We start from the raw sequence: 20,070 nt of genomic DNA on the forward strand, positions 1-20,070 counted from the left end.
CCTTCACCTTGGCTTTATCTCCTTTAGCATCCCCTTCAGCCTTTCTCTTGGGCATGGTGACGACGGCGGCGGGACATAAGCGCTGGATGCGGGGATGGGGCGGCACGCAGGGTTTGGCTGGTCCGGGGGTCGTTCTCACCTCTTCTTCTTCAGCTCTATTTTATTTTTAAAAGATCACAGGAAGGGGCTCCTGGGTGGCTCAGCGGCTAAGCAACTGCCTTCAGCCCAGGGTGTGACCCCGGGGTCCTGGGATCGAGTTCTGTATCGGACTCCCTGTGTGGAGCCTGCTTCTCCCCCTGCCTGTGTCTCTGCTTCTCTCTCTGTGTCTCTCATGACTATATAAATAAAATAAAAAAAAATAGACCACAGGAAAATCAGATGCTTTTCTAAGATGGTTCTTGGTTGTCGAGAGCGACAGTGGCTTCTTCCTTATTTTTACAGTTTCTTAGAAAGCGCTGTCAGCTTTTGTGCCGAAGCTTTTTTTTTTTCTTTTTCTCCTCCTTAGCTGTCTTCAGTCAGAGGCGTGTTTGGGCAGGTGGTGTTAGGTTTTCCTGAGACCTGTGGAAAGTTGGACCAGTCCTAAAGGGGAAGCTTCTGGAACCCTGAACCCGGCTCATCGCATATAACTGTGTGACTTTGGTAACTTTCCTTGCTTCCTCTGGGTCTTCACTGCCTCATCTGTCGGTCCAGGTATCTCACGGGACTTGCTTTGGGAAGACTGAAAATTCTAACGTATGTGCATCACATTAACGGGGACAGCGTCTGGACGTCTGGACGATTGGGTTTCCTGAGGGTTAGCTATTGTTTTTCTAGTCGTGTGACGTCCTGAACAGAAACAAAGATGACTTTCATTTCACTTAGAAAGGAAACTGAAAGTAAATTCAGCAAAACAGCGAGCCTCTGTGTAATGATTTCCAATTATTCCCTGATGGCTGTAATCCAAGTGCCGGAAACCGTCGTAGCCAAAAGCATTTTGAAACATCACCACGGTCTGACTCCACCAAGACAGATTTCTTTTTCCTTTTCTGCTGGGTCACATGTGTGTGGAGAAACGAAAACCAAATCTGTTTACGGTTCACATCGGCTATCAGGTGTGGCACGGAGGTAGCCACGGAGGCTCATCAAGCCAAACATTTTTAAGGTGTGAATCCTACTTCAGCAAAGAGTGTCTAATTTTGGGTAAATTTTTACTTTACCCACCTTGTTAACCCATCTGGGGATCATGGGTATTAATATCACACTCACACGGGGCATTTTAAGGATTAAATGACATACGCCCAGAGTACTGCTTGCGTAATAAATGAGCAATTTCTAGCACGCCACACAGCATTGCACACCAGGCCCTGCCCTGCACTTTGCATTCGCTAACTTATTTTACAGTTGGGGACTGAGTATTTGAACTGGGATTTAAACACCTGCATCGCTGCTCAATGATTGATAATCAACAGCACGTTATTTTATTAATTTTTTCCCAAGTCCGTTCTAACCGGGTCAGTCTCTTTTATTCATTCACGTGTTCATTCACTCACTCATTCATTGATTGAGGCATTCTTTCTTTCCTTCCTTCTCCTTTGCTTCAACAACTGCTTGTGGAGAGCCTCCTATTTTTTTTCTGATAAAAATATTAATAAATATGAATGACATCTAAATAAAGAAGTCAGAGTCTTTTCCAGGAAAGAACTCACACAAGTCCTTGAACATATGCCCTAGTCCTTCCAACTTGTCTTCTTCCATTAACAGTAACTAAGGCTCAGGAGTGATGGACTCTCTGGTTCAAAGTCATGGCGTGCACAGGCCAGGGAGGGATTTCTTCTTCCATCCATTCAAGGTGGACGTTGGCTGGAGGGGGCAGGAGGCAGCCCCCTTTAGGCTTTCTACGCGGGACACACCGTCTCTAAATGCATCTAAATGCAACTGGAACGCAGCCGCATGTCATCATCATTTTTCTTTAGCCAGAGACTTTCCTCAAAGCACCTGCACATCCTTAGGGTACCCCATGCTCCCAGATGTGGACCATTTCCTGTAGGAAGGTCCCAACAGTGGCTGCATCCCGTTAGCAGATTGTGGCCGAGGCCTGAACCCTACTTCTGCTCCAAAGATAACCCTGTCTTTTTTTTAAATAAAGATTTTATTTATTTATCCATGAGAGACAGAGAGAGAGAGGCAGAGACACAGGCAGAGGGTGAAGCAGACTCCCTTTGGGGAACCTGAGCTGAAGGCAGACGCTTAACTGCTGAGCCACCCAGGCGTCCCCCCCGCCACCCTGCCCTGTTTTCTAAAAACCATACTCTAGGTTATGACAGCATGACCTCTCTGTGTTAGGCTTCTCTCACTCAGTGTTGAGTTTGCAGACTTAGCCACTTTGCTGTGTGTACCAGTAGATTGTTCATTTTCATAGCTGGTACCTACTGATTCCATTGCCTGAATATATTACAAGACACTGAATAATTTTATCATGTTGGGCATTGGAATACCTTGCTATTCCATGCTATACCGTGAATTTTCTTTTACGTGTCTTTTGGACAACATACACGTATGCATTTACTGGGGTATATACCCAGGAATGGAACCCCTGGTTCATATGGTGTATGTGTGTTCCTCTTGAGCATAAACTTCCAAAGAGTTTTCCAGGGTATTCAAGCCTATTTACACCCTCACCAGAATTACTAAGAGTTCTAGCTGTTCCCATCATCCCATTTGGTATTTTCACGGTAAGATTTTTGTTTTGTCTGGTTTACTTTGGCCACCCAATGGGCAGGTAGTGGTATCTCTTTGTGCTTTTAATTTCCAGTTCTCCGATGACTGGTGATGTGCAGCACCTTCTTATATGTGTATTAGCCATTTGGGCCTTCTCTTTTGCAAAATGCCTGTTCATATCTCTTGCCCATTTTCATATTGGACTTTCTCCATTTTTATTACAGATTTTTAGAACTTCATTGTTTATCGTGCACTTTCTTGCTTACATACATTGCAAACATCTTTAAGCCTTTGGCTTTCTTGTCCACTCATTTACTGGTTGAAATTTATTTAATTTAATAAATATAGTTTTACTGACTTGTAGAGCTGTACTTTTGTGTATAAGTGTGTATATTTAGAGAAATGAAATGGATTCTTAAACCACTTCAAAATAGGAATACCATGTCTTGCAATATTTACTTAATTGTCCTGCGTGTGTTTATTGGCTAAAAGGACTTGTATGACTCAGTAACAGGTTACATTCACTGTTAGGCTTATTCCAGGGAAGGGATACGAAGTGAAAACAGGAAGAAGGGAAAGAGTCAAACGGAGTCTGGAGAGGTCCACACAGGCTTCTGAGCCCTTGGCTATCTTGGGTTGCTCTGGAGGAGTTTTCCCTCTAGCAGCATGCTACAAGGACACATGTGAACCAGCTGGTCAGGGAAGCCTGCTCGAATCCCAGGGCCTGGAGTTACATGGAGGGCTAGATATGTAGGCGCATCCTGCTGTGGCCGGCCATGGTCACCTAATCTCAGAAACCCAACTGTGAATGAAGTGCCCATCACCAATCTCGACGTTTGTGCAAAACAGTGCTGACAAGCCGATGTGGCATCGCTCCGGGTGTAGACACAGAAGCATCAATGATTAATATAACGAACCTTTTGAGGAGCATGTTTCTAGGGTTTGGCCAGGATCAACCACGGCTCCAGGCTTCCCTGGAGTGAGCACCGCACCTGCTGTGTTGACTCTTTCCTCACAGGAAGGCACGTCAGCTCTATTACTTAGTGAGAAAATCAACTCTGCAATTAAATAGAATATCTTTCAAACTGGAAGCCCACAAATGCATCCAAAGGAACTTTATAAAAGATAAACAGAAGGCTTACGTTGTAGAGGGTTACCTGTTCCCTAATAAAGCAGTTACTTACCAAATGTGTCTACTTAGGGGCCCTTCATTCACTTCTTTCCTAGGGGTTAGATTATGGAATCGGCTCTCCTTCCTGGATCTATCTTGTCAATTCTTATTTTCCAAATTCATCATTTATTGTGTGACATCCAGATGTGAAGACATCTCTGCATGCCCAATACCCCAAAGTCAGATTGCTCGCAGAGAGTAAGAATGATCCTGTTCTCAAAGAGCTAAAACCATCTTCATCTCTGAATCGCTCCTGGTCTATCAGCCCATACTTCGACCACGCATCTACAAGAGTTCATGTTAGTCCAAAAGGTGTATTCCTTCCAGAATTAAATGTACACCCGTGCTAAATCCAAATTGCGTAAATCATAGCTTATTTGCCCTCACTTCACCTAATGGTTTTCATCCTTATCTCTATCCTAAATGAGTTTTCCCCCCCGCAGGATTTTTAAGTCTGTTTGACAATCATTTTCCCAAGATACTGTCTGGTGAGTGAAAAACCAGACATCCACACGATTGTGTAAAAGCCGCTGTGCCAAGGCGGCGCTGCTGCAGCTGCTGTGGGCTTCGGGCTGGGCCAGCAGGCTACTACCTGCAAACCGGACCCCAAGGAAGGACTTTAGTTTGGCTCCGGGTGCAGATCGGGTCTGGTTTGTGAGTCAGCAAACGGGATGGGAGTAATTGGAAGAAGAGGGAGTGGCGCTCCCTGTTCAGGCAGTCCAGGCAGCCACTGGGGCTTGGGTCCCACTGAGGCCGAGAGAGACAGCAGGTCAGGCGGAGGAGGCCTGAGGTCCTGGAGGGGGCCCCTGGACTCCAGTCAGGCCCGGGTCAGGCCTCCGCACTGCACTGAAGAGCTGGGGTTGGGCAGAGAGACCAGAGGCGGGCAGAGCTGGGGTGCGCGCTGTTTCCGAGAGAGAGAGAGAGAGAGAGAGAGAGAGAGAGAGAGAGAGAGAGAGACGCACATGCACACACGCGCGCACACCCGGGACGTACCCAACAGGGCCATCTGCCTCCTCCCCGCACCCAGCGCCGGGCCCAGAGCACCGGGGGTGGGGGGGTGAGGAGGGGAAAGCCAGAGGAGGGCTTGGTTTGTGCAAGGCCTGGGGCCATCCATCTGCCCCTCCCCGCACCCAGCGCGGGGCTCAGAGCACCGGGGGTGGGGTGGGGGGTGGGGGGCGGAGGGGTGGGGAGAAGAGCCAGAGGGGGGCTCCGTCCGTGCAAGGCCTGGGGCCATCCATCTGCCCCTCCCCGCACCCAGCACAGGGCCCAAGCACCCCGGGGAGGGGTGGAGGGAGAAGCCAGAGGGGGGGCTCGGTCTGTGCAAGGCCTGGGGCCATCCATCTGCCCCTCCCCGCACCCAGCGCGGGGCCCAAGCACCCCGGGGAGGGGTGGAGGGAGAAGCCAGAGGGGGGGCTCGGTCTGTGCAAGGCCTGGGGCCATCCATCTGCCCCTCCCCGCACCCAGCGCGGGGCCCAGAGCACCCCGGGGAGGGGTGGAGGGAGAAGCCAGAGGGGGGCTCGGTCCGTGCAGGGCCTGGGGCCATCCATCTGCTCCAGCGCGGGGCCCAAGCACCCCGGGGAGGGTGGGGGTGCAGCGGGGACCGCGCGCGCCTCCTGCGGCCGCCCCGGGCCCCCCCCGCCCTCCCCGCCCCGCCCCTCCCCTCCCGCGGGTCGCTGAGCTTTCGTTTCCCGGGCGGCGGCGGCGGGGGCGGGGGCGGGCCCGGGGGTGGCGGGGGCGGGCCCGGGCGCTTAAGGCCTCGGCGCCCCGCCCGCCCCGCCCGCCCCGGCGCCTCCGCTCGGGCCATGGAGCCGCCGCGCCGCTTGGCGCTGGAGCTGCCGGGCTGCGCGCTGGCCCACTTCGCGGTGGGCGGCCCCGACCCCGGCCTGCGCCCCGAGCCCCGCGCGGCCGCGCTCCTGGGCCCCGGAGGCCGCGGCTACCTGCTGTGCGCGGGGCGGGCGCCGGGCGGGGACTGCGCGGCCCGGGTGCGCGCGGCGCGGGGGCTCCAGCGGCTGCTGCTCGGGCTGCGCGGGGGCCCCCTGCGGGGCTGCCGGCTGCGCCCGCTGCTGTGCTACGGCCCCGGCGGCGCGGACCCTGTGCAGCGCGGCTTCCTGCTGCTCGACCCCGGCCACGGCCCCGGCACGCGGCGCGCGCTCTGCGCCCTGCTGGGCGAGGCCCCGGGGGGCCCGCGGCTCGGCGAGCTGGTGGGCGACGCGCGCCGGCAGGTGTGGCAGCGCCTGTGGGAGCCGCGCGGCGGCGAGGGGTGGCGGCAGGTGGGCCCCTGCGCGCGCGTCGTGTCGGTGCCCGAGCCCGCCCTGCACCCGGTGCTGCCCGACCTGCCCAGCTCCGCCGTCTTCCCGCACCGCCGGGCCGCCCGCGCCGTTTTGGAGGCGGTAAGAGCCTGCACCGTCCCTGCGCCCTGGGGGCGGGGGGGGGGGGGAAACCTGATGGCCCCGCAGCGCCCGACTCCGCCCCCCTGGACCCCTGCACCCCTGGACCTCTGCACCCCTGGACCTCTGCACCCCTGCACCCCCGGACCTCTGCACCCCTGGACCTCTGCACCCCTGCACCTCTGCACCCCTGCACCCCTGGACCTCTGCACCCCTGCACCCCCGGACCTCTGCACCCCTGCACCCCCGCACCCCTGCCCGCCGGGAGCCCCTCCTCCTCCGAGGAGGCGGGAGCTCAGGTGCCAGCGCCGGGCGCGCGGCGTCCGCTCCGAAGGCACCTGGCGGGGGGCGGGGAGGGGACCCGGGAGGAGCGTGTGCCTGGGAAGCAGCCACACTGCTCTGGGATGCCCGGGCGTGGTTAGGGGGAGAAAAGGGCATGAATTGGGGGTTTCAGAAACTCGTCCCCCACCTGGGGCTGCGGCCCAGGGCGCGCATCCAACACTCGGTTTTCCCTTCAGTCTGTGACACCTGCCCCTGCCGCGTGTAGGACAGGCCGATAATGGCACACGGCAGGTGCCCAGGGGAGGAGAGCGAAGATGCTCTCCCAGGGCAGCCCGGGGTGGGCGGGGGGCGCCCAGGTCGGCCTCCCGAGGCCGCGCGGTGCAACCTACTGTATTTCGCAGGCTTTGGGGATAGTCCCACCAAGGGGATGGGAGGGCGGGACCGACCGCCTAGGTTTAAATCCCAAGCCGGGTGTCACTTTCAGGTTCTCAGATCCCGCCTTGCCTCAGTTTCCCTGGTCCGTGGATGAGGGTTAATGCTGAGCGAGTTGCCATGGGGCTGGCCATGCTGGCCCTCGGATGCATGCACGCATGGAGTCACGCGTGGGCCTCGCTGCAGCAGAGAGGCAGGGGAGGGCGGCGGCGGAGGGACCGCGGAGGTGAGAGCGATGGGGGCCGCGCACACCTGCGCTGCTACCTGGGGCCGCCGCGCGCCGCTCTCCTCTGCGCCCCCTAGCGGTTAGGAGGGGACGGTGCCGCCTGCCCCGGAGACCTGGATCTGGGTCTTGCCTGGCGGCGGGTCGGGGAGGGCTGAGTGATCTCAGCAGCTACCGCCTTTAGGAGCCACAGCTCTTCAGTAAAAAAAAAAAAAAAAAAAAAAAAAAAGAAGAAAAGAAAAAAAAAAGAAGGAATTCAGTTCTCCCCAGGTTCAAAGTGCTATGAGTTCCGCATGGCATCAAACACACCCCGAGCCTTCTGAGCATCGGGCAATCTTGTCCTTTGCAGTTAGACGTTGCAAAAGCCCCGTTGCTTCACTGCTGATGCCCACACATTGTTTTGCAGTGTGTCCCCTTCATTCCTGAAGCTCAAGCAGTGCTCGACCTGGTTGACCAGTGCCCGGAGCAGGTCCAGAAGGGGAAGTTCCCGGTCATTGTCATCGAAGGACTGGATGCCACTGGTAATATTACCTTTTAGTTACAGGCAATGCGGTTGGTTGATCCCTTGTGGGAATAGTCTGGTCTTAAGAAGCAAAACTTGACAGAGTTCAATTCACGAGCGTCGTGTAGGCCTTGGGGGTGCGCCAGCACGCAGCTAGGCAGGCCTGGCATGTAAAGATGAGTAAGACCTGGGTGGGGAGGGTGCAGGGAGAGGTAGAGAGGCTGTGCCTCAGGTGCTCTGGTGACCACTAGAAGGCACTTAATGCAGGCTCGGTGTGGGCCGCAGATGGCTCTGGAGGGCTGACACCTGGACTGCGTTTTCAGTACAGATCAGAGCTGGTCAGGTGAGGAAGGCAGAAGGAACAGCGTGGGCCAAAGTGCAGGGACTTGAGCCAGCCTGGGGCATTTGGGAACCACAGGCCGTGCAGAGGACCCTTTTGCAGCAAAATTAGGAAGAACTAGGAAGTGGACGGAAAAAGCCTTGGAGCTGCCACACAGATGTCAAAACACAATGGACCACTCACACGTAGCCCAAAACACAAAAGCAAGAGAAGCAGAGCTCCCAGGGCAGCAGGATACCGACGAGGACAAGGTGGAGCCTGCGGCTGATGTCACGGGTGGTTCAGCGTGAGTTGTGGCTCCCTCCACAGCAGGTGCACGGTGTTTTGAAGAACCAGGTGGAGGTTATCCCAGGGCCTGGAGGTCTCTGCCAGAGTTTAGCGTTAATTTTTTTTAATTTTAATTTTTTTTAATTTTAAAAGTATTTATTCATGAGAGACACACAGAGAGAGGCAGAGACACAGGCAGAGGGAGAAGCAGGCTCCATGCAGGGAGCCCGACATGGGACTCGATCCCGGGTCTCCAGGATCACGCCCCGGGCTGAAGGCAGTGATCTGAGCCACCCGGGCTGCCCTTAGCATTAATTTGTAGACAGGGGTGCCATTTCAGTTTTCCTCCAAGTGTTGTGATACCACAGAGAGGAAACCCAGGTTCCCAAAGGCCTGCATCTATTTTTTTTTTTTTTTAAATCAGAATCACAGGAGGTGGACTGCTTTGATTTAGATAGAGGTGGATAGAGTATCTTCAGTCTCTCTGAGCTAATATGAGCCTTTGGGAGTGGTATGGTGGCTGTGATGACGAAGCGCTATGTTTCTGTCTGTCCTGCAGGTAAAACCACTGTGACCCAGTCCGTTTCAGACTCCCTCAAGGCTGCCCTCTTAAAGTCGCCGCCCGCTTGCATTAGCCAGTGGAGGAAGATCTTTGACGATGAACCAACTATTATTAGAAGAGCTTTTTACTCTTTGGGCAATTATATTGTAGCTTCTGAAATAGCTAAAGAATCTACCAAATCTCCCGTGATTGTAGACAGGTAGGTATAAAGATGCTGTGAGCTTGGCATTTTCTTGCTAACATGTAAGTGTGTGTGTACCTATATATGCACATATACCCCTGTATCTGCTGAGTCAAACTGTATTATGATAGGAATAGGAATAACGTCTATGTTTGATTAATCATCTACACCACAGGCTTGCATTTTGCTAAGAGCACACCTTTATTATACCATATCTGGAGCGATTACGTGGTGAGTGGGTACTAAATGTTATCCCTGATTTACTGATGAGAAGCGTTAGGTCTTGCAGGGGTTAAGAAACTTGACTGAGCTGGAAATAGAATATTGAGGGTATTGACAGAAGTAGAAGCTTCTGCTTTAGAAATCAATGCTTTCAGGTCCATTTGTTCATCAGCTTATTTATAAAGCATTTATTGGGCATCTACTGTGTGCCAAAGACTCTCAATTTAGGGGATTCGGTGGTAAGTGAGCTAGACGATGATGCTCTGCTTTCATCGAGCAAAGATACTATTGCAGGAGCATTATCAAGACCTATGATAATATCAGAGAATGATAAATACTCTGAAGAGGATAAGTCAAGGTGGATACGGCTGGGGAAGGTCTCTATATGGAAGTAACGTTGATCTGAGCTCCGAATGCCCCCAAAGAGATGGAAATGAAAGCTGTGGAATAACAGCATTAGGGAGAGATGGGTCAGCGAGGGGAAAGCCTACAGGCAGAGAGAAGGTAGTGTATTCAAGGAGGAGGAAGAGGCCAGTGTGATGAGCACATGGTGGGTGAGGGGGTGCTTTCTGGAAGAATGAACGGAGAGAGGCAGGAGATAGAACAGTGGGGCCCATAGGCCAGGATAGGGTGGATTTTAATCTAAATGCAGGGGGGAGTCATTGGAAAGTTTCAGATAATGGAGTGACGCAAACTGATTTACATTTTTTAAAAGATTCCATTTATTCGTGAGAGACCCAGAGAGAGAGGCAGGGACACAGGCAGAGGGAGAAGCAGGCTTCCTGCAGGGAGCCCAATGTGGGACTCGATCCCAGGACCCCGGGGGCACGACCTGAGCCGGAGGCAGACGCTCAACAGCTGAGCCACCCAGGGGCCCCCTGATTTAGATTTTTAAAATTCAGTACCTAAGAAGTAGAATAAGACACCACAAGAATGGTTGAAGTGTACGGCAAGCAAGTCAGCCTCGCCTTAAAGCCACCCAACTCGATGATATGGAAATCACAGTCGCGATGAGATCCCATTTTGCTCTCATCAGGCTGGTGGGAACCAATGGGAAGGTCCTTAGACCTGGAGCTGAAGATCGTGGGGATGGAGAAAAGCCCTACAAGGTGCCGGTGGGGGGTGGGCCCTGGCACAAGGGCTGGAGAGTGATTTGTGAAAGTGCAGCAAAATGCACACTGTTTCTCCCTCCTGAGGAAACACAAGAGTTTCTTTCAACTGCGTTCATAATATTGAACAATTTGAAAAACCGAAGGCGCCGTTCAGCAGCATGGACCGGTACAGTGCATCGCTGTGCATGGATTACAAAGCCCTAAGTTTGACTGAAAAAAAATCCAGTTGCAGACAGATGTCCAGTAGACGCCCTGCAAAATAATACAACCTGTAGCGTATGGAGGGGTGAAAGGATATGGAACGAATCCAACAGAGGGCTGAGGAGAGCGAAACGCAACTGATAACAAAGTACAAAAGGTCATCGATTGCAATTCAATTATTGCTTAACTCAGGGAATGTGTATTGTTCTGTCTTTAATTTTACTTATTCTGGAAAGATAAGCAGTTGTATGGAAGTATGAGAAGTATTCAGGAAAAAGCACGAATCCTAAATGTAAACCTCAAGGAATTTCAAGCAGTGAACCCACCCAGGAAGAGCCTTCACCCACATTGGAGCGTCGCCACACCTCACAAAGCCACCTCATTCTCCTTACGCACCACGGCCTGTTCTTCCCTGCCCTCCCCGCCCCGTGGTAGCCACGGCCCTCCCCTCTGTCACCGGGGATTTGCTGGGTCTGTCGCCCTGCCGCTATGAACATATATATATATTTTTATTTTTATTTTTTAATATTTTTCATATATATATATATTTAATATATATATTTTTAATAGAGAGAGAGTGTGGGCTGAGGGTGGCGGGGAGGGAGAGACTCTCAAGCAGACTCAATGCAGAGCGCAGAGCCTGACACCGGGCTCGATCTCGCGACCCTGAGGTCATGCCCTGAGCTGAAATCAAGAGTCAGACGCTTAACCGACCGACCGAGCCACCCAGGTGCCCCATGAACGTTTTTTACGTGACTTTGTTGCAGGCATATGTGCAGTTCTGGTGCACAGGTTCCCAGGAGTGAACTGTAGGGATGTGGGCTTCTTGTGTGTTCGGCTTTAGCAGGTCTCGCGGAAAGTTTTCTGAAGTGGTTGTCACCGCTCCTGCTGTCCTCCCCGCTCAGCAGTGTTTGAGGGTTTTCTTTGACTCCTATCCTAGCCTCGCCAGCCTTTATTCCAGGTTTCCACTTGTGCCTGGGGGGTAAGTTGATCAGTTGCCAGCTGGTGGGCCGTATCCGGAAACTTCTACCCCTTTCTTGAAATACCTTTCTCTGTATCTCTGAAGTGGTCCAGGAGAAGGCGGTTCTGAGCATGTGTAGGGTATTAAGCGGGAGGAGGCGATGGTACCAGGCAAGATGAAAACAGTGAGAATAAGCTAGAGGGCCGGCGCTGTCCTCCACGCCACGATGCCAGGAGGCAGGGTAAACTCTGGGGGTGGCAAGAGTGTTCTTTCAAGGTTGCAAGTTATAGGTGATCCTAGAGAAAGTAAGAGATTGCATCCCTCTGTGGGATTCTTTGCCCATGGGGCGTTTTTGCCCTATTATTATTAACGTGTCCAGATCTACCGTATTTGAGGTCTTTTTTTTTCTTTTTTTTTTAAATTTTTATTTATTTATGATAGTCACACACAGAGAGAGAGAGAGGCAGAGACACAGGCAGAGGGAGAAGCAGGCTCCATGCACCGGGAGCCCGACGTGGGATTCGATCCTGGGTCTCCAGGATCGCGGCCTGGGCCAAAGGCAGGCGCCAAACTGCTGCGCCACCCAGGGACCCCAGAGGTCTTTTTTTTTCATACAGCATCCTCTTTCGAGGAGAAAGACCAAACTTGTCCTGATACGGGGTGGCTTCCGGAGGCAGGTGATTTCCTCAGACCTCCCCCCGCCCCCCCCCCACCGAGTCCTGAAGCTGCTTCTGCGTGTAGACAGATACCTCTCCTCTCTGCTCCCAGCTTCCCAGGCTGCTAAATGGAGATATTCCTTACCCCTCCCCGGCCTGCATCTAGAACTGGTGATGAATCGCCAATGGGTTGATACAGGTGGAAATGCTTTGCGCAAGCAAATTGCTATTAAGATATAAAGCATTCTTATAGAAGCCGTGTACGTGTTGGCAAATTGCATTTGATTTGAACCGATGGGGCTTCCCTGGGATGGCGGGAATGGAAAATCCTACAAGCGGAGAGTCTGCAGTTGATGGCCAGAGGGTGTGTGATTATTTGAAGCGAGCCGCCGCGTTGCCCGTGAGAGAGCTCCAGCTACAGACAACAGGGCTCTCATTCTTCCCTTGCTTTTCCTTCCTGTCTGCGAGTGGTTGAGTGGTTGGCAATTTGGTGCCTTAAAGAGATACTGTATCACCTCGTCAAGTGAGAAGAAAAGAGCAGTTATTTGTTGTCTGGGTGGGTTTTGTTCATGTGTAAAGGCTTTAATGAAATCCGTTTTAGACTGCACCGTCACCTAGCTGAACAAATGAGGGAGACAGAGTAGTTTTTGATGGTGCCTATGGTTAAGGCTGGCAACTTAATCGCCCTCATTACCTTTAAAAATCTATTCTTGCTGATGGTTTCTCTGCAAAAAGAAGCCTTTTAAAATGAAGGTGATATCAGCCTCTGTATTCATAGCTGAGTATTTAATTCAGCGAGCCTGGCACATGTGCAAAATGCAGAGCAAATTGTGGTGAAAACTGGCAACCAAGAAGAAGATCCCCTGGACCCTGGATGGATTGTATTCAGCTTGGGAGACAAGATGCATCTCACAGAGGAGGTGAAGGCACGTGTTCGTAGGTGGGGAATCAGGGCCGTGGTACAGAGGAGCGCTCCCAGGCGGGGCTCCGGGAGCTGGCCACTGCGGAGCCTGGGGGTTTGCAGAGCACGCTGCGGAGCCTGGGGGTTTGCAGAGCACGCTTCTGGAGGCAGACGGGGGGCTTTGAAGGGCGGATGCTAGCAGACTTGATCCCCTCCCAAATTACTTTTTTTGGTCCTTTTTGATATTGTCTGTATCGTTGTCGGTTGAAAATGCAGCTTTAACTGGGTGTTATTCTGTATGTTGGTAAGTTGAACACCAATAAAAAATAAATTTATTATTAAAAAAAAAAAAGAAAATGCAGCTTTAGTGTCCAGTGAGCATAGGTATTGTCTTATGATGATGGCATGACACAATTTTTAAAGCACTTGTCTATTTTTGCAGCCACTATGGGAGGAAAACAAAGATTGGATCCTTCTCATTTTCGGGAGGAGGAAATTGAGGCTCTAGCGGCTTAAATGAGTTACCTGGGTCCGCAGAGCAAGTAGGCGGCGGGGGATAAAGCAGTGTGCAGCTCAGACGACACTGTGAATTTATTCGGTAGATTCCAAAATGTCCTTTTCAGCGTGCGAAGTAGTGCAAATGTAAAATGATTGAGAATTTAGGATTTTATTTATTTTTCATCTTTAGTTTTTTTTAAGATTTTATTTATTCATGAGAGACAGAGAGAGAGAGAGAGAGAGAGGCAGAGACTCAGGCAGAGGGAGAAGCAGGCTCCCTGCAGGGAGCCCGATGTGGGACTCGATCCCGGGACCCCAGGATCAGGCCCTGAACCAGAGGCAGGTGCTCAACCATTGAGCCACCCAGCATCCCCCTGAGAGTCAGAGCTTAACTCACAGAGCCACCCAGGTGCCCCCAGAATTTAGGATTTTAAAACCCTGAGGGCAGTGCATTAAACATACACATAAGGAAGAGGCCATAGGTACTTCTCCACATTGGGATGTTTAAACCATTTCACAAATATCACTTGTAGGCGATAGTCCTTTGATACGTATTTGAAGTTTTGCATTTAGTCTCTGACTAAATCTCTGAAGTTTGGAATAGGATGCGAACAGGACAAGATTACAATAAGCCATGCCAATGAATACACTGGCACCTGCACACCCAGAGGACGTGTACTGTGTGTGTACTGACTGCGTGCCAGACGCTGGTTTCAGCTTTTCAGCTTTTGAAATGCAGGTGTGACTAAGAAAGGAAACTTCTAATGGAGGAGTCAAGAGAGGTCTATCTTCCAGACCAGTGTCTTTTCCTTACCACGAGAAGTGCTTCAGTAGAGTCGAGTGTGAAGGGCTTTGACAGCCCAGAGGAGGGAACAGTGAGCTCTGCTTGGGGGCTTTCTGAGCAGGGCTCTGCAGGCTGAGTAGGAGTTCTGCTCACCGAGCAGCCCACTCCGGCTCGAGGAGAGGGTGTGAGGAGAGGCTGGCCTGACGCAGCATGACGCACCGTGCGTGCTGTGCTGGGTCTTCATTAGGCTGGACGTTTCCAGCGCGCAGTGGAAAGCCGTGGGGCATTTTGAAATAGGTTTTCTTCTCTGGTTGTGATTTTCCGTTCTTCCCCCTCAGACATTTAAAACAAGCCAGTCAAGAGGGCCCTGCTCCGCTCAGGGAGGATTTCATGGAGAAGTGGAGGTCGTATTTGGGTTCATCTCTCCCCCTACAGATGCCAGGCACGGTGAGGTGGCCGGGCACTGGGCAGGACAGGGTCCCCAGAACGTGGATTTCATCTGCAAGTTGCATTTTAAAACAACCTGGAAGTGAATGGGCCTGCAGAGTTTTATTTGCCAAGAGACAGGATTAAATGCACGTGGGCTGCCAGATGCACCTCTCGTCCCGGTTGCCCTCCCTTTCACAGAAGGCATCGTAGGCCAGGCCAGAGAGACCCAACAGTGTCACCTGGCGACAAATGCGGTTTCAGCTGAGCAACCGTGATGACCCCACTCCATTCCTCTTGTGGTTGTTGACTTTGGCTTATTTTTTATATTTTTTTAAATTTTTTTTTTAATTTATTCATGATAGTCACACAGAGAGAGAGAGAGAGAGAGAGAGAGAGAGGCAGAGAGAGAAGCAGGCTCCATGCACCAGAAGCCTGACATGGGATTCGATCCCGGGTCTCCAGAATCGCGCCCTGGGCCAAAGGCAGGCGCCAAACCGCTGCGCCACCCAGGGATCCCTTATTTTTTATATTTTATAAATACTTTGAAAATAAGATTTAAGGGCTTCTGGGGGGCTCAGTGGGTTAAGTGTCTGCCTTCGGCTCAGGTCATGATCCTGGGGTCCTGGGATGGAGTCCTGCATTGGGCCCCTGCTCATCGGGGAGTCTGCTTCCCCCTCGGCCTCTGCTCCTTCCCCTGCTCTCTCTCAAATTAAAAAAAAAAAAAAGATTTAGTTTTATTTATTTAACATATGCAATGCTAAGAAAACTTGAGCAGAGCCATCCCTGGGTTCAACTTTCTGTCCAGCTGATTTTCGGGCGCGCCCTGTCTTTGGCCTCTGGGCATGGAGAACTCACTCCTCTTGTCCTTCTCAGGTACTGGCACAGCACAGCCACCTACGCCATCGCCACCGAGGTGACGGGGGGGCTCCAGCACCTGCCCCCGGCCCATCATTCTATATACCAGTGGCCCAGGGACCTGCTCAAACCCGACCTGGTTCTGCTGCTCACAGTGAGTCCCGAGGAGAGGATGCGTAGGATTCAGGGCCGGGGCATGGAGAGGACCAGAGAAGAAACTGAACTGGAGGCCAACAGCATCTTCCGTCAGAAGTAGGTGTCCCCATGCGAAAGCCAGGGGTTCCGGGTCATGGTGGGGAGCCGGAATCAGCACTGGCTTTAGGGATGTGGAGAAGATGACATTGTTCTCAAACCCAAGGGACACTATCCTCCACGTTAGGCTCCTTGTGATGATAGTGTTACCACAGGCTATGGGATCGGGCATCAGATCTTCCTTCTAGTCCAGCTGTGCTGGGAACAGTGTGAACCTGGGTACATACAGGACGCGTGTCTGGCTTTCGGGTCCTGGGTCATCCTGCGGTGGCCCTGGGTGCCATTGGTCTCCACGTGACTTCTCCTTACAGATGCTTCCTCTGTGTCAGGCATTTGGGTCCTGATGCTCTCGGATCCTTGCGGGGGCCACGTCAGCCTCATTGTCCCGTTGACAAAACGGAGGCTCCAAGGGTTAAGTTTAGATTTGTCTAGATGATTAGCACAGCTACCACCTAGTAAAACTGGGGCGACAATCCCGATCGTTCCGATTTGGAAGGCGGTGCTTCTGTTTTGGTTAGAAATCTAGGAAACGCCAGCAGGAGGGTGTGAACCGCCTCAGTGCTTTGTGGCTGAGTGTGAATGGCTTCTGTAGGGCTCGTTCGAAGAGCCAGAGCAGAGCAGTTTATATAAATAAACAATGATAGCCGCGCTCTCCTAACACGGTCCTCCGATAAATAATTAAATAACAGCTCAGCTGTGTGCAGAGAAACCATGTCAGACAATTTGCTTGGATTAATTCAATTAGACCTCGTGACGCACTCCCCAGGAAGGCATGACTGCAGACCTCGTTTTGCAGATGAGAAAACAGAGGCGGGGGGGGGGGGCAGCGGGGGGAAGACGTTGGCTGAGCTCCCCCAGCTAGTGAGCGGTAAACAGCGTCCGTCCATCGGAGCCCCAGGCCGTCCCGCTTCCCTAGGGCCGTGGCACAGGCATTCACAGGCAGCAAGGCCCACCCAGAGGATGAGGTGGGAACCTGGTGACACTTTAGAAGACTCACCCGTGAAACCAGTGTCTACGCTGAGGACGTCCAGCTTGTCCGAACCCAGACCGTGGAGAAATTTCCCAGTTGTCCAATTAGTTAATTTAAAAAAAAATTTTTTTTAAAGATTATATTGTTAATTATTCATGAGAGACGCGCAGGGAGAGAGGCAGAGACACAGGCAGAGGGAGAAGCAGGCTCCCTATGGGGAGCCCCATGCGGGATTCGATCCCAGGACTCCGGGACCACGACCTGAGCCCAAGGCAGTCGCTCAACCTCTGAGCCCCCGAGGTGCCCCTAGTTAACTTCTATGAGCCTTTGCTGCTTTCTCTGCAAAATGGGGATGATGTCACTGCCTTTCCGGGGTTACCCTCAGTAGGAAACCGGAAGAACCGCGCAGCGTGCTGATGCTTGCTAGGTCCTACGTAACACTAATTGCTAGCTCTTCAGCCTTATTATGAATTTATGATTTCTTAAATAAAATGTATCAAATCTCTCCTGTGGATAAACAGGGGGGCCCCAGCCTGCAAGCTGCGTACATTACGGTAGGAAGACAGATCTGCACGGAGGTTCCGTGTTACAAACTAAGCCAACTCTTTTCATTTTGCCTGTCCCCAGGGTAGAAATGTCCTATCAGCGGATGGAGAACCCTGGTTGCCTCGTGGTGGATGCCAGCCCCTCCAGAGAGGAAGTCCTCCAGATGGTTTTAAGCATAATCCAAAATAATTGTAATTAATTGTAATTACTCCAAACGTAATTATACATTTTGCTGGATTTGATGTTGGTGGATACATCCAGGCCCACGACTGGTTACGCGGTCTTCCCAGATGGCTGTTGCACACACATGGTGTGCCCTAGAAGATTGGAGACCGGGCATTTCGGTTTTACTTGAATGACTGTCCTCCCTTCTGACCCAGGGACCCATCAAGGCTGAGACTGTCGCATTCCAGCCAGGGATCAGCGATTGCTTCCTTCCACTGTAGCATTTTCCTGGGGATTCCTATGAGATCCCTCCAAGTTTTGTCTCATCCAGAAAGGATGTACCAGGATGTACATGGAAGTGACCAGGAAGATGTTCCAAGTCAGCGGGAGCCCCGTCAGCCTCTCCTGTGCCTACACTTGGGTCCCTAATGAGATCTCCATGTGACACAGTTTCCTTCTTCCCAATATGATCACACTCCATCCCTGGGGACTCAGCCCTGATCCTAGAGCCACGTGCTCCAGAAGAAAAGGTCCGTGTGTCCTGGCTGCCTGGGGACACGCTCACAGACCCCACCACCTGGGCTCTGGGTAGGCGGCACTTACAAAGAAGACATATGACTTGTGCCCTCTGACCCCTGAGACGGTCCTCTTGGTTAGCACTTCAGAGTCAAATGTAGAGACTGCCAACCTGAGATGCTCTACCTACAATACAAATATACTAACCTTCTTTGAATTTTGTTCCGTTTGCTTATGTTTCTTTCCTTTCCTCTGAAAAACACGGCTTTGGATATGATGAGTGTTTTGGACTGAACTGGATGCATTAAACTAAGCCAATCGAGCAATATAGTTATATTGATATTTGCACCATGTTTCTCCTCAGTGTGGGGGCTCTGCTTCACTAATTAAAATTGAAGCCAAGAAGCTAAATGCAGTGCTTGTTGTGTATTTTCATGACACAGATTTAATTTATCTTACTCAATAAGCATAGTGGATCCTGGAATGGGATTTCTTAGAAAATTATCTTGCACTTGAATGTCTCATGCTTACACATGAAATCAGCGTTGAGATCTGTGTGCCTAGGGGGGAACAAAAAGCTGAGGAAAGAGGAAATTTAATAACTATGCAGCCTTGGGTGAGTCACTTAACATCACCAGTCCATGTAACTTGATCTAAAAAGTGATGATGATTCTTTATCTGTCCTAAGGAGTTTGCTGAACCAGGTGATTATCTGCAATTCCTTCCAGGTCTCAGATAGGTGAAGTTTGCAGGTTAGATGTCCAACCCCCACCCCTGCCCCGGCAGATAATTACATTCCAGGCCTTATCAGATTTATCCTATAGAATCTTAAATTATAGTAAAGTTTAGTATTAATAACTATATCAATACCGTTTTCCCAAAGAATGTTAGGTAATTTTTACATGATATATTTATGTGTATAAATATGTAATTGGTTTCCGTCACAAATATTTTTTAAAGCTGACCAATAGCACTAGGTTTCTGAGAGATGTGATATCTAGTTATGTTCTTGGTGTTCTGTACTTGGAACAGTTTGAAAAGCCAACGTCGGCAGCCTACAAGAACAAAGATCTTCCGCCTTCCTTCTGTACTTTGCAAATGAATAAAGTCGCTGTGATTTTGTGATGCGTGGCGTTGTCACAAGTGCCTCTTGTCCTGGGGCGGGGAGGGGGGGGCTGTTCCAGTGCGGTCAGTGAGGTGGGAAGGTGGGAGCTCGTGGGCCCACGGGAAGCTGTGGTCAAAGTGCTTTCAGGGGAAGGAGGGCATTTTTGTTTTGTTTCAAACATCGTTCCAGGAAATGGAGCAGAAAAAAAAAAAAAAAACAGTTCTTTGTACACTCGGGGATTTGTACCCAGTGACGGGTACGTGATTTGTAAGCGTGAGCCCAGACAGCGCCTCCTACCCAGGAGCTGATGACAAGGAAGCATTTGCTTGGCTCCGTGTCGTGGCAAGTTCATCCTCGCTTCTGTTCTTGTGACAGGCCTTCAGGTGTCCCAGATAGTTATTCTCCCTTTGTTCCACAGTGGTAGACTTCTTGACATTTGGCTGCCAAGGATCGCCAGCACGTTTCTGGGGTTTCCAACTGGCCCTGCGCAGGTTCCTCTGGTGGTCTGTGAGCAGAGGGGCGTGGGCACGGTCCCCTCCCCTTCTGACCCTTCACGCTGCCTGGGGTTCAGGGTGACCCTGAGCCATCTCAGGACCAAGAGAGGAAGGGGCCGTGTAGAGATGGAGAATCAAGGCTTTCTTATTTTTACTTATGCAAACGTCGATGTGGACTAGGTGTGAATGTGTGTGTTTCCCTGAAGCTGTGTCTGCCTAGGGAGGGGCTGTGTGTGCAGCCTCCAGCTCCTCCGCCACGTGCCCCTGCTTCTCGAGACTGGAAACTCCTTACCCTTCTCTCTGTGAAATCTCTCTCTTCTTGGAGCAATTGTGTAGCATTTTTTTTTTATTAGAGATTT

General features: G+C 51.5%; 1 protein-coding gene across 1 annotated transcript; it reads left to right on the forward strand.

The window, feature by feature from the left end:
- Positions 1–5,655: 5,655 nt before the first annotated feature.
- CMPK2 (cytidine/uridine monophosphate kinase 2) lies at positions 5,656–19,239 on the forward strand. Its single transcript, XM_072767803.1, has 5 exons — positions 5,656–6,258; positions 7,599–7,713; positions 8,861–9,062; positions 15,682–15,915; positions 17,513–19,239. The coding sequence occupies exons 1-5, from the start codon at positions 5,671–5,673 to the stop codon at positions 17,628–17,630; spliced, it is 1,257 nt and encodes a 418-aa protein (XP_072623904.1). The 5' UTR covers positions 5,656–5,670; the 3' UTR covers positions 17,631–19,239.
- Positions 19,240–20,070: the final 831 nt, after the last annotated feature.

The sequence above is a fragment of the Vulpes vulpes genome, chromosome 8, assembly GCF_048418805.1.
Source record: "Vulpes vulpes isolate BD-2025 chromosome 8, VulVul3, whole genome shotgun sequence".
NCBI classification, from domain to species: Eukaryota; Metazoa; Chordata; class Mammalia; order Carnivora; family Canidae; genus Vulpes; species Vulpes vulpes.